Source organism: Apis florea, unplaced genomic scaffold, assembly GCF_048593485.1.
Source record: "Apis florea isolate Af1SG1 unplaced genomic scaffold, ASM4859348v1 contig_3325_pilon, whole genome shotgun sequence".
Taxonomy (NCBI): domain Eukaryota; kingdom Metazoa; phylum Arthropoda; class Insecta; order Hymenoptera; family Apidae; genus Apis; species Apis florea.
In genome coordinates this window covers 168,204-181,691 of record NW_028256738.1, presented here as the reverse complement: position 1 = coordinate 181,691, position 13,488 = coordinate 168,204, and the positions used below count along the sequence as shown (strand labels likewise).

The window sequence follows — 13,488 nt, the reverse complement described above, 5'->3', positions numbered from 1 at the left end:
GGGTAAATAAGCTGTTTCAATATGTATACATATGCATCGTATTTATATTAAATATTGATGTAGCTCTCGCTAATGTTTCACATAGTCTAAATAATATTCGAAGCGAAAGCATCCGTTGGTATCGCTGATATTATTATAACGAAATATGATAAGCCGTTCCTCGTTATCAATTGTTTAATTGCCAAAACGTTGAAACGGATTTATTTTCGTCAAACGAGCCTTGAGGCTTAAAAAAAAAAAAAAAAAATCGCGTCTGAACGTAGAAATGGACGTTGGAATGGACGAATCGGTAATATTTTCAACGTAGCACATCTCTGTTACGAAATTACGCGACACGGGAGGATAATTTGTTTGCGATAAATTTAATTAAAGATAATAAGCGTGTCGGGGGTTGTCCATTATTGTTAATTAATTTAAAGATTGGAACATGTTACAATTAGTAACAAAATGAAGTTTCATACCGTTCCGAGAATACAGTATCAAATATTGACAGGGAATACGACGGGTCGATACGGAAATTTCTAGCGTGCCACGTCATTCGAATGGTTTGCATTCATTATACGAGTCGAGTGAATCTCCAGGACTTTGGACTATTATCAACTCGATAATTGTTTAACTCATTAACATTGTCACTTTTTGTTTCTTATATCTTTTATATAATTCTATGGATCCACTTTCAATATTGATTTAATTTTAAGATTTAACTATGACGAAATCGAATAATATGATAATACGTTTCTGGTGAAATTATCCAAATAAATATGATGATTACAATTTATGTTATATTTATAAAAGTAAAATACGTACATTGACATTATTTCTTAACTAATTTGAAGATTAATTTATAAGTTGGAATTTCAATCGGATATATCTCAGTTAGGATTTAGTATCATCCAGTAACTTTTTCTTTAAATATTCATAATTTCATTTCATTCCAGTTCTTTATGAATTATTTATAAAAGTTCTTCTTTTAATGACAAATCAAATAAACTAATCAACAATTTCTCGATTTTACTTTACTATCGACTCTCTCTTTTTCCTTTATTTTCCATTATTTTTTTTTTAAATATTCCAAATATTTTCCAATTAATTCGCGCAATCGAATTTATACCGATACATCGTTGCACTATGCTCGATTAAACGCGGGCCAGAAATCGCACTCGGACGTGCGTAAAACACAAGATTGGATGGAGTGCGGTTTGGCAGGCCGAAACTTGGAAACTTTCGCGCAAAGTACAAAATATGGTGGTACGGAAGGGATACTGACACGGCGCAAAAATTGCTCTCTCCCGAGAGATAAACGTTTCCGGTTCCGCTGGCGCCAACTTCTTTCGAATCGAACGAATTCACGACTCACTTATCAAATTGGATTTTAACTAAACTCAATTACACGATTTCGCCGAGGAAAATTAATACGCAGCGATATTTTATTCTTTAAATCCTCGAGTTAAAAAATAAATATCCTTTTAAAGTGCCGAATCAATATTTTCAAATAACTCTGACCCTTTCGGTTATCTTGATATCTTTATGTATGTAAAATAAAGTAGCAAATAAAAATATACCGAAATAGATATGTGTCGAATAATTGATATATAAAAATAAAATGTACAGAAAAAGATAATAATCGTAATCACTCACCATGCATTCACCATTGATGCAAACATCCATGCTGTCGGTGTAACATTTGGTGCCGTCCTCGACTTTGTCCGCGAGTTGAACCACGATTGTTTCCTCGCTGTCGAGCTGCAAAGCGTCGGTGGCGTCGTGCGGAAGTGTCTTTTCGACGGACGTTTCCTGCCTGAGCCGATTCCCCGTGTTCTCCACCGATTGCTCGCCACGACAGATCAAAGCGCACGGCCTGCTAGGATCGTAATGTGGATACCATTTCAGCAATTGTCCGCTGTATGGCACATCGTCGAACGCGGCGCATTGCTCTGACCGGAAATCGCTCGGATTTTCGCAGGGCTGCAACCAATAGCGCGGATTTTCTCTTGGAAACATGTTTTCATTCTATGATGTGGCGTTGATACGACTTTAGATAGATTCGATCTGGTGTTAAATGGATTGTCAAAGTGTTAGCGTGCAGAGATAATTTTGATGAATATTTTGAAAGGCGTAGCGTCACATATTTATAATTATTGGAGAAAAGAAGTATTTAATTTAAAATAAAATATTTGTTATATGATTTAGTGTTAAAATTATTAATAAATCGTGAAAATTAAATATTTATCATTGAAATTCATATTTTTGTCGATTCTTGTATCATCGAGCTCTGTATCATCTCGTCCACATCGCGTCTTAATAATTTTAAGAATTATTCGGCTACAACGTGATATCTATCTAGTGTTTCGCCATTGCTCCCACTTTGGTTGTTCGTGAAGCCGTTAAACGAAGCGTGCCAGCTTGTCTGGAAGTCGTAGAGGATTTTCACAGGGCCGAAGGCAAAGGATTTCGACGAAGCAGATCATTACCCAATTAGGTCGAACCGTTATCGGTATTTTAAGATGTCCACTTTCCAAAGCGATCAAGCCGCGTTGATGTCCTCTTTAAGCCCAGCAAACGATCGAATATTAGAGACTGCAATTTCTCGATATCTTAAATTATATTCAATCATATATTCCTAGTTTCTACAAAATTATTCTTACAATGCACTCGCACAATATTTCCTATTGATCTACCGATTAATTAATAATCCGCGCGATAATCCGTTTATTTTGTTAATCGTTTCACGGCTCAATTACTCGTGTTCGTTCCTTTTTTCTTTCAATAATCATATATCACATGAAGAGAAAGATGAATTAGTGGACAGAATGAAAATTAATTTGCGCGATTATTTATATAGATTATCTATTTTAGCGATGAAAAATCAAAAAAGAAAGATCAAAAGGTTGTAGGTAGGTGTTTCGTTTCACGATGTTCGATCATTCAGAATCGAGTTGGTCAACAAAATTCCACGCTACCAATGGCCGCTAATTATCGTCGTAATTAACGGGCTGGTAATCAGATCGGATATGACTCGAGGGCGTTCCAATTGTAGGTTTTTGCCGGCGTGCCGAGCTCACTTCGATCTACGACGAGCGAACGAGCCGCGATGTAAATTGACCAAAGAGAAGGGTTCATTATTGTCGACCGTTCCCCATTCACCGTTGTTTCCATTTTCCAGCCATTCAACCCGGAAAAAGTTGAAGAAGGATCGAATTATCGAAGGATCGTTTATGATTAATAATTAACGATCCTCTCTTCCTATTTAAGTCGATGAATGGCTGTTAGTTAATGCGATTTTAACGAAATAATTTTCTATTTCGTCAAAATCGATCGATTCATTTTGCTTGTCTCCTTTTTTACTTCGAATATACATCGAGGAAATCGTCTTCCGTATTCGTGCACCGGAAGAATAGTTGGTCGGTATCCTATTAGAGAATATTCCCAAGATGCAATCGAGTTATTTATCGATAGATCCTAACGCAATGAGAAGTTTCGAATTCGAATAGACACGAAACCAAGTTGCATTTCCTGCATCTTCAACTACTAAGTACAAACTAAGTTAGTTTGATGGTACAAATAATAAATCTGGAAAGTATCGAATTTTCACGCGATAGTATCAAATAATTTCATTTTAAAACGAATCAGACGTAAAAAAAAAAAAAAGAAAGCTATAAATATCAATGAACAGATGATGTTAAACAAATAAGAGGAAATATTCCGTAATTTTTTAAAAGAAACGCGTGAAAAGATTGTTAAGAAACGCGCAACTTAAACTCTGTTCCCAGTAATTATTAGATTCGATGAAAATGCACGATACGGGCAAAGAGATGTAGAATGACGACGATTTCGTGGCGACTCGTGCACTCGCGTGATGTTTCGCTGTTGACGGCATGCTGGTCGATTTTCAACAACGGGGACATCAAAGTTCCGTATTACTTTCCGGGTTCTAACGAAGCTGATTAACAACGGTGCCAATGGTAATTAATTAACGTGCCACGCCAACTATAATTTAGTTAGAACAGCATCCAGTTACTCGTGATTGCATAACTGTTCCTTTCTTTCGACATATCGAATAAATTTGCTCTAAACTTGATTGCATACTCGAGCATAGTTTATCAATCGAAATTGAACGTTCGATATTCGATTGTTTAACTTGCCAAATATATAGTTAACAAATATATAGTTAGATTGTTATTCATCCTCGAATGTAAAACACGTTTGAAAGATAAGAAAATTTTTGCTTTCAAAAATTTTATTTCTCCGTTAATTTATTCCTCTCAGGAGGTTCGCGTTTGATCGATCGAACGTCCGTCTATAAATTATGAGTGTCATATTCATCGTCATTTTGATAATCTGTTTTATCATTGCCGATATCATAGTCTTGATTAAACGAGTGCAAACGATGCGACAGGGGAGAAGTGTGCTCGTGAAATCGATGTTATAGAACGTTTTCGACGTACAGGGAGAGACTCGCGGGTGGTAACGTTACTCTTTTTTTCTTTTTTTATTTTCCTCGTACAATAGCGTATTTTAGGCGCGAAATACCTAGCTCCCCGTGTCATTCTTTTTTTCTCTTTTTTCCTTTTTTTCATTTTATTTAATTACTCCATCCAGTTACCAACGAAATCGTTTAATCCGCATTTCTTTTTAAAAAAAAAAAAAAAGGAAAGAATGGAATGGAATAATCTAGGTTATCTTTAATTATTCTTAATAATCCTTAATAATGCTCAATCCTTCCATTAATATATAATTATATTATAATGACAGGCTCAATTAAACACGAGGGATTAAGCGAAATAATAATTTTTTTTTTTCAACGATATCCATTCATTCGAATGGATTTCGAATTTATTCTGTAACTTTAATCGGACGTAGATGAATGAAGAAATATCGTTCAAAGTTGAAAAAAAAAAAAAAAAAAAAAAACACTTTTGAGTAGAAATTAACTCCATCAATGGGAAATCTTTCTCCACGATACGTTCGCGCGAGCATATCGGCTTTTCCAATTTTTTGCAAGTAAGTTTTTCCGTGAGAAATCCTCCTCGTTTTATTTCATTTACGTTTGTCCCCTTTACATTTGTCTCTTGCCACCCCACTTTCACCCTTTCGCATCTTTCTTCCCGTCTACAACTCTCTCGTGTAGAACAGTGGCATTGAATTACCCGACCATCCATCATTTCCCCTATACGAAATGCAAAACGCTTACTTACGGGACACCTGTTACGTACTAGCCACCATCGATCGATAAAAAAATTCGATACACGCCATCGAAAGAAGAAATTGTCGATACTAGACTCCGATAATCGTTGCACGAAGTCGTAAATATGGCAATTTTTTGTGATAAGTAGAAGACAGACGATGGTATCATAAAAAGATAATTGCTTCTCTAGGATAATCGTGCGGTAAAATATATATTTATGTCTCCTTTTTAAAGGAAATTATAACAAAGATTTCAACCAGTCCTTTGTATTTCCTACTTATTTTAATTCTTTTTTTGATTACGTCAACATTTCCATCTCGTTCGTCGTACACTCAGAAAGCTAATTGACCTATCTTGAAACTCTTTACGACATTCTATGGCGGTAACGTTTTGTACGTAACTCGCTGGAAGAATTTTATTTTGAACTTGTTTCGCATTCAGAGACGGAAAGACAATACGTTTCAGCGTATTACAAAGAAGATCTTTTTCTTTTTTTTTTTTTATCCACGAGACACGGGAGACGGGTTAAACACAGTACACGAATAGTACGTTATTCGTGGATATTATTATGCACGCTATCTTTCATCACATTATTTCAAAGAATTTCCATTCGTTGTTTTTCATCTCGCGTCAGTGAAAGTAATTTTCACCGGTTAAAAGAGGGTGACAGTCGCCTCCTTCCGGTCGTTCACTTTTCCTACGTTCACGCAGACACGCCCCGCTATTTCATCCCTTGGCGAGGAGCTTTAAATTCTTAATCCACCGGGATTATATCACAATTATGGCAATAAGAGTTCCGCTGCTACCTCATGTTAGCATATTATTATCGCTTCCGTCGTGATAATTATTAAATACAAACAGTTCTCGACGAGATGGAGCTCCGGGCCACGAGTCAAAAACAAAAGACTTGACTTCCCTTCGTATTAACGATCGATCAAATTTGCCAGCCTATTAAATCTTCATCTCGATCTTTAAATTATTCCTTCATTTTCAATATCACGTATCGCGTTTTCGATTAATAAACATTCTCCGTGTATTCCAATTCAACGTTCTTCACACGAATTATTTATTCTAAATTTATTAATTGATATATATTTTTTGACAATGATACCTAAAATATCGTCATCACATATTATTCTTCCAACTTTTAAAATTGCCTTCGTATTACAATACCACCTTCCAACGTAAAATTGATCAAAAGATTACAATTACAACTAACACCATTCGACTCAGACTTCTTTCTTCGTTCGATGTAACAGTGGATGGAAGATATCGCAGAGAGGTATTGTGGCAAATGACCGGCGGGTATTGGAGGAAACGATGGATGTAGAAACGTTCTCGCGTAATGAGTAGTTGAGATTCCTTGTTAAGGAGCGTCTCAACTCTGCAGTGCGGCTTTCGCGGTTTCGCATAGTTTCTTCCTCTTTCCACGTTTCGCAGGTGGCCGTCCATCCACTCACCCAAGTCTCGCCATCCGGAAGCGGGCTTCGCCATGCTACATCCGTCCCAACCAACGACCAACGGTCGAGGATCCTGTCCAACGATATATCATGCATCGCGAGTGCACCGAGTTTTCGAGTTTGGTTTGTATATCGCGCGTCGAAAACTTTCTCGCTTGAATAATTTCGCTGCCGGATTAAAAATTGAGCGAGGTTTTTTTCGCGGATGGGTATAAAAACCGGGACGAGAAAGAGAGAGAGAGAGAGAGAAGACGATGGGGAAAAGATGGTTCTCGTTTCATTTTTAACGCGATGCTTCCTCTCCCTTTTTTTTCTTCGAGGTCGAGATTCAAGGATTTTCGAGAAGACATTTATTCGCTTTAGAGATTCTTCAAAACGATTGAATTTCTCTGTTGATTGTACGCCATTTGCTACGCTATTAATAATACCTGATTGTGAAACAAAAATGGAGTCGCATACAACGATGAAATTGTAATTAAAAAAGAATTCCTTTTTTTTTTTCTTTTCTTTCAGAAGAATTCGTTTCGAAAGTATCAACACGGCTCGCCACGCCAGGCCGGGACACAATCGCGACGTAAATTACCCGAGGAACGTTGCTTCAAAGAGGAGAAACGTAAGGAGGAAGTTGTGCCACGAAAAACATGGTTTCCGTGAACGAGCACGTTGGCGAGCGATATGAGCGGAGAGAAAAGAATATGATTCACCTTCGACGATGTCACAGAGAGAGTGTCACAGAGAGGAGAGAGTGTGTGGCCACGGCGAAATAGCTTATGAATAGCCAGCCCCGTTCATTGAGCTACGGCAGAAATAAAGTCGAGGATGATGGCCACGTCGTCGTTGTCGTCGTCGTCGTCGTCGTCGTCGTCGTCAAGAATCGGACCTCGTATCTCGAGATAGAAGATGGAAACCTGTCTTGGAAAACCATTTCCTCCATTCGAGGACGACTAAGTGACGCCTCCACGTCTCCACGATATAAAGGAAAACACACGCTCGTCGCCTCTTCCTTGCTCTTTTTCACGTGGACCTCGCGAAAAGAAGAAACGAGCGATCGAGAGTTGGCCGGATACAAGTAAAACGCTTGCGAAAATAACATTTCTAGAACGTGTCCGGAGCAAGTGGCTATAAGCAATCCTGTTACCTTCGCGAGATCATTCGGCAAATTTGTGGAAACGTGTTTTTCTTACGAGAACTGGACCGTTTTTCTTCGGCTGGAAATTCTCTTTATTTCGCCGAGAAGGAAATTTTGAAAATTTTGCTTCCGAACGAATCTCGGTGTATCGCGAAATTTTTGGTAATTCCGTTGGAAAATTGAAATCAAATCCGATAAATTTTCCGATATCTGGAAAATAAGAAAAAACTTTAGAATAGAATATTAATTACGTTTTAAAAAAAAAACAATTCCGCATCGAAAAATCCAGAAACTTCCAATTTCTATCTTTTATTCAAAATTCAAAATTGTGGATTTTTACTAAGAAATCCTTTTTCGCACGAGTCCAGTTCCAACGAGATCTCCTGCCGTCGATCGATAATTCGCGAAGTGGAACCATCAAGTTACAAAGAGGAAGAGAGAGAGAGAGAGAGAGAGAGAGAGAGAGAGAGAGAGAGAGAGAGAGAGAGAGAGAGAGAGACAGAGAAAAGAAAGGGAAACAGAAGGGGTCAGAGCACGTTTCTCGATTATCCGTATTTACGGAAATTCAGTGCACGTTACACCCGATAACTTTTGTAACGGATTACTCGTCGAAAGTTTCTCCTCGAGTGCGAGTAGAGGGAAGAGAGATGGCAAGGGAGAAAGAGAGGGGGAGGAAGAGAGAACTCGGTCCGATAAACTACACCGAACGAATCGTCAATGCAGTCAAATGGACCCGAAGGGGTGCCATCGACTCAAAGGGATAAAAACGTGTCCGTCCTCGAGAATTTTCATTCTACGATATTTCTCGGTGACTCGCCTCCGAGTAGTTTACACAGCCACCCCACTTTTTCTTCGGTGGATGCGACTACTAGAGCACGTTGACCGACCTCTTACGATGATTTTCTCGATGAATACGCCACTTCATTCTCGATTACGAGCCACGCCACCAAATTTCGACCGTTTATTTTCTTCCTTTCCCTTTTTTTTTTTTTTTTTTTTTCGTTAAACGTAATTTGCAATTATTCCCCATTCAGATTTGGGTAGAAAAGCGCGTTCATTACGAAATATTTGCGCTCTTTTTTCTCCATCAAGGTATGTTAAAATTGCTTCTGCAAATAGAAATTCGGGATAAAATTAAAAAACTTCGCGGAACGTAACGAATAAAATGAAAAAGCTACGAAGTTAGGATAAACTGCCGTTGATGTAGTTTTCATGAAACTGAAAGATGGGAGCGCGTTTTTTAATATTTTTTTAAATACTTGGATTTGATTTATCGCGAATAGTTAATGATTAAAGGAAGGAAATTATCTTGAGATGCAGTGACGAATTTAAGGATGTTAAAAAAAGATACGTGAATCCGAATCGTACGATCTTTCACGTTTCCATTGTTAGATTATTAAAAAATTCCCCGTGCGTTGTGGCAATATCCGACATATTGTCGACGATCGAGGATAGAAACGTGCACACCCCCAATTCGTTATTAAAGCTATTGGATTGGAAAAAGAATGAACTTGGAAGAAAAATTGATCCTACGGTCAACACAATAAAGCTAGTTCGATTAAGGAAACCTTAAAACCTATTCACCTATTAACCAATATAAATCTTTGAAAAAAATCTGTGAAAATAATCTTTTATCGTATCGTCGAGAAGGAAAAAAAAAAAGGAAATGGGAAAAACAATTTTCTTTCCCAAAAATCCATTTTTTGTAATGCATTTCTTTTTTTTTTTTTTTTTTTTTTTTTTACTTCTTTCGTACTAAAATTGATCCTACGTATTTGTCAAAATTTTTTTTATCACTTAACAGAAAATATACACTAGCTGACGTAATTCAGCGGCTGTGAACAGGCAGCTGTTTTAAAGGGTTCACAATAACTGGTTGGTGGTAACCAGAGGAAGAGAAGAGGTATCTTCATCACAGAGCAAACAAGAAACGGAATGAAGATGCATCTGGCGAGCATTGCCAAGTTTACACTGCGAAACGGTCGCGTTAATTCCAAGGACAGATCCCCTGGATAACAAGAATCGTCGATGCGACGGTACAACCAACCACCAGTTCTTCCAGACACCCAGGGATTTCGACGATTTTAATCCTGAGGGCTCGGATTCAACTTGATCCACCAATTCCACACCAGCAGACTGCTATTGCAAACAGAATCAATCCCGTACTCCACTGTACCCTGTAACGGAGCCGCAATTCTCTTTGACCTGATTTCGCTCCGCGTTCCTCGTTAATAATTTATTTTATAACTCGAGAGAGAAAAATTTTTCGATTATCCTCGCTAATTAGATTCGTGCAAGTGAAATTGTAATATATATATATATATAAGCTTCAAAGGTTTTTCGAGTTCAAGGATACTGACGAGTTTCAAAGAGTGAAATATTTTTTCGACAGATTAAATTCTTATATCCTTTGATTGATAGTTATTAGTTTAAGAATCATTGGAAAATTAATCGTATAAATTTCAGAATTTTTTTTTTTTTTAAATTCCAATAAAATAAAACCGGTGGGACGATACGTGCACGTGTATGTAAGTATATATATGTATGTACACGTTAGATAGGAAATTTCACATTCGATATAAAATTCTTTTCATGTTCCGGCTGATGGATTACACGTTTTGCCGCGTATTCGATGCAACAAGTTTTCCTTTTAGATTGCGGTATAATTGGTTCTGGTTTGGTCGGATTCGATCCGGTTTATACCCTTTCGTTAACCATTGACGTCAAATGATTTATTACGTTTCTTATCTAATCCATTACAATATATATAAATATTTGCACACGCGGAATTTTTCTTTTCCTTTTTTTTGTATCCTTTCGTTATCTGTAGAAATAACTACGTTCAAGAAACGGATTAATCTTTTTGATCCTCTTTTGAAAAATACTTTTTACCATAAAGCGACTACCATCAACTTTTCATTCGAAAAGTTTTCACGAAAAAGAAACGCGATTCCAATCGATCCCAAGTCGTTTTAGAATTTACTTGTTGCGAGATGAAATGAACTTCCATTTCGTTTTCTCTTTTTATACGACACTGCAAGATCATTTATTTTTGCGCATCTATCAGTTACGATTAAATTTTTTCCCATTTGAAAAGTTTCAATTTTTCATGCCACTTTTTTTCCCCCTTTTTTTTCCCTCTCTCTTTCACAAAATGTCTCTATAAAGTAGTACACGTAGTAGTACACGTAACACACGCGAACAAGGGAACATCGGTCAGCTGAATGAATCGCTAATTAAAGCACGAGGACATCGATCGAAGGATACACGCATTAGAGGCAAATGCAACTTTGTTATTGACCAGTCGAGAACTGGCCTTGGTTTCATGGAAATTGACCTGATTTCCCATCGCGTTCTCCGGTTAGGTATTGACGTCAAATGACCTTTCACGTGTTTCACCCACGATGCATCACACGGCTGCTTTAATATACACGTTCATAGCCTCATGGATGCAACAACTAATTTTCCCCCGATCGATGACAGAATTTCTTTCTTTCCCCCTCCTTTCTTTTTTTCTTTAATTAATAAAAACTGGCCTCAATGAGTTGACACTGAAAGAGGGACGTAAATATATATCACGATAAAAATAATTTTCCCTCGACGAGTCCAATTTTAGCCGGACGATATTAATCTCGAAACTTCAACCCCTATGAAACCACGTTTCGACGAGTGGTAGTTCGATAAATAACTTCAACCTCGTTTTCGACCATATTGTAATAACTCCCGGCTCCACCAAATTTGACCCGGTTTCCCTTGGCCACTAGCCTCGTGGACCAGTGACGTCAGATGATCCTTCTCGAATCGACCATGAAATTAACACCGCTTTAATCTCTCTGACCCGGACGCGGTGAACGCCGTTCATTAAGCTCTAAGCTATTAATATAACGAAATATGTTTGACACGACGTGACAATTTATTCGAGAATTGAACTTTTCGATTCTGTTCTTGTTGTCTCCAATTAAAATAAATCCTACATATTCGGAATTTAATTTCATATTTTATATTTATATGTATCGGTAAATTTTATTTAAATTTTACTTCCAGCGATGATATTTTTTTTTTTTTTTTTTAAATAGTCGATCATTTTTATTGCCCGAATTGAGAATTTAAAAACATGCTATAAAGAATAACAAAAGAGAGGACGCAATTTGTTGATTTGAAACAGGATTATTTCCATTTAATATCTAGCTTCGATAATCGGTTTTTCTGAACACGAATCAGTCCAAATCAATCCACGAGATCACAATAGTTAATTGTTCTTCTATTTTTAAAAGAATATTCGAATCAACAATTCATTCTTACAACAATATAGATAGATATCGATAGATATCGCGTTTAATATCTAGAAAGAAAAAAAAGAAAGAAAAAAAACTGTGATCAATTCGCGATAGAATTGATTCGCCTTCCCGATCAACGTCCGTTCCTTTCAGAATCCCGTTTAATTCGTATGCTTGGCAAGCATTGATGATCCATCCAGGTTCCGGATGGAGCACACGCGCAATGCAATCGGCCACATACGCATGCACGCACAAAGGGATATCCACATGGCAGAATGTCTCGTGCACGGAAATGTAGCACTCTGCACGGAATGCATTTCTGTGATTGCTATCAGACACTGGGCCGTTGCTCGTCAGTATGGAACCTGGATTCCGTATCCAAGTCCAGAATCGTATATACACGCTCTTTCTTTCTCTCTCTCTCTCTCCCCCTCCTCCCCCCCTCTCGTCCTTCGAATTTCTCCTTTCTTTCTTTTCTCTGTTCTTCTGCTGGTCGAGATCTCGTGTCAAGGCGAGCATCGGTGAAATTTTGTCGCGTTCGTTTTTGAGGATTCTCGATTCACCGGGTCACAGAGCCACTAAAAACTCTTGTTTATCGATTCGTGGACCGAAAAATGTTCGACCAGCCGCGGCGCTCTGGTTCGTGGAAGCGAGAAATAAAATGGAATTCGTTGTTTGTACGCGAGATTACGTCCACGGTAAAATATTTGTCTTTCTTCGGGTGGCGTGAAACATGGCGTATATTCTAAAATATTTTCCCGCGACGTGCGTAATATTTCGAGACAGCGGGGTGCTTGCGGGCCGCCAATGGATTCCTTTTGAACAAATCTCTCTTGTGTGTCGTGCACACTGGGAAAAGTTTCGTGTTAACACGATAGAACGGAAATTTCTCTTTTGACGAGGTACACCACCGATCCCTCGGGTATTTCCCTCCCTACGTTTCACCCCATTACGACAATTTTTAACACGCGGTTGGAAATTTCTTCCATCCTTTCGTCTTTAATCGTGAAAATAAGGAGTCACCTTGAGCCAACTCGTTTCACGCGAGACCATTGTTCACCTCCAACATGATAAATCGACATACCATTTTCTCATGCAAATTAGCTAGCCCCCGTTTTCAAGTATACACAGTTTTCGCAATTCACGATGTGCTCGAAACCTTTAATTCTCCATCAGATATAACCGCGATTAAAAACGATTAAAACGCTCATTATCTTATATCCCTTTATCCCAGATATATTGTTTATTCCAAATGTGCAAAAGTATAACACTCACGATTCGCAATATTCAAATCTGATTTTCAATCTGATCATTATCGGTCGACAATTATCACGAGCTGTAGATCATCGCCATCGATCTTTTGCACGCGATAAATTTTTCGAGACGGCACGCAACGATGTGACACCGCATTGGCCTTGAAATCTAATCGAGCCAAAC

The 13,488-nt window shown here is 37.9% G+C and overlaps 1 protein-coding gene across 5 annotated transcripts in view; it reads right to left on the bottom strand.

Annotated features, from left to right (window-relative positions):
- Window positions 1-13,488, bottom strand: part of nolo (ADAMTS-like no long nerve cord) — a 189,040-nt gene that overhangs the window by 32,681 nt on the left and 142,871 nt on the right. For all 5 annotated transcript variants that reach the window (XM_012491503.3, XM_031918903.2, XM_031918906.2 and 2 more), the window contains one exon: window positions 1,639-1,965. In XM_012491503.3, the coding sequence (XP_012346957.2) occupies window positions 1,639-1,965 (327 nt within the window). The remainder of the gene's footprint in view (window positions 1-1,638; window positions 1,966-13,488) is intronic.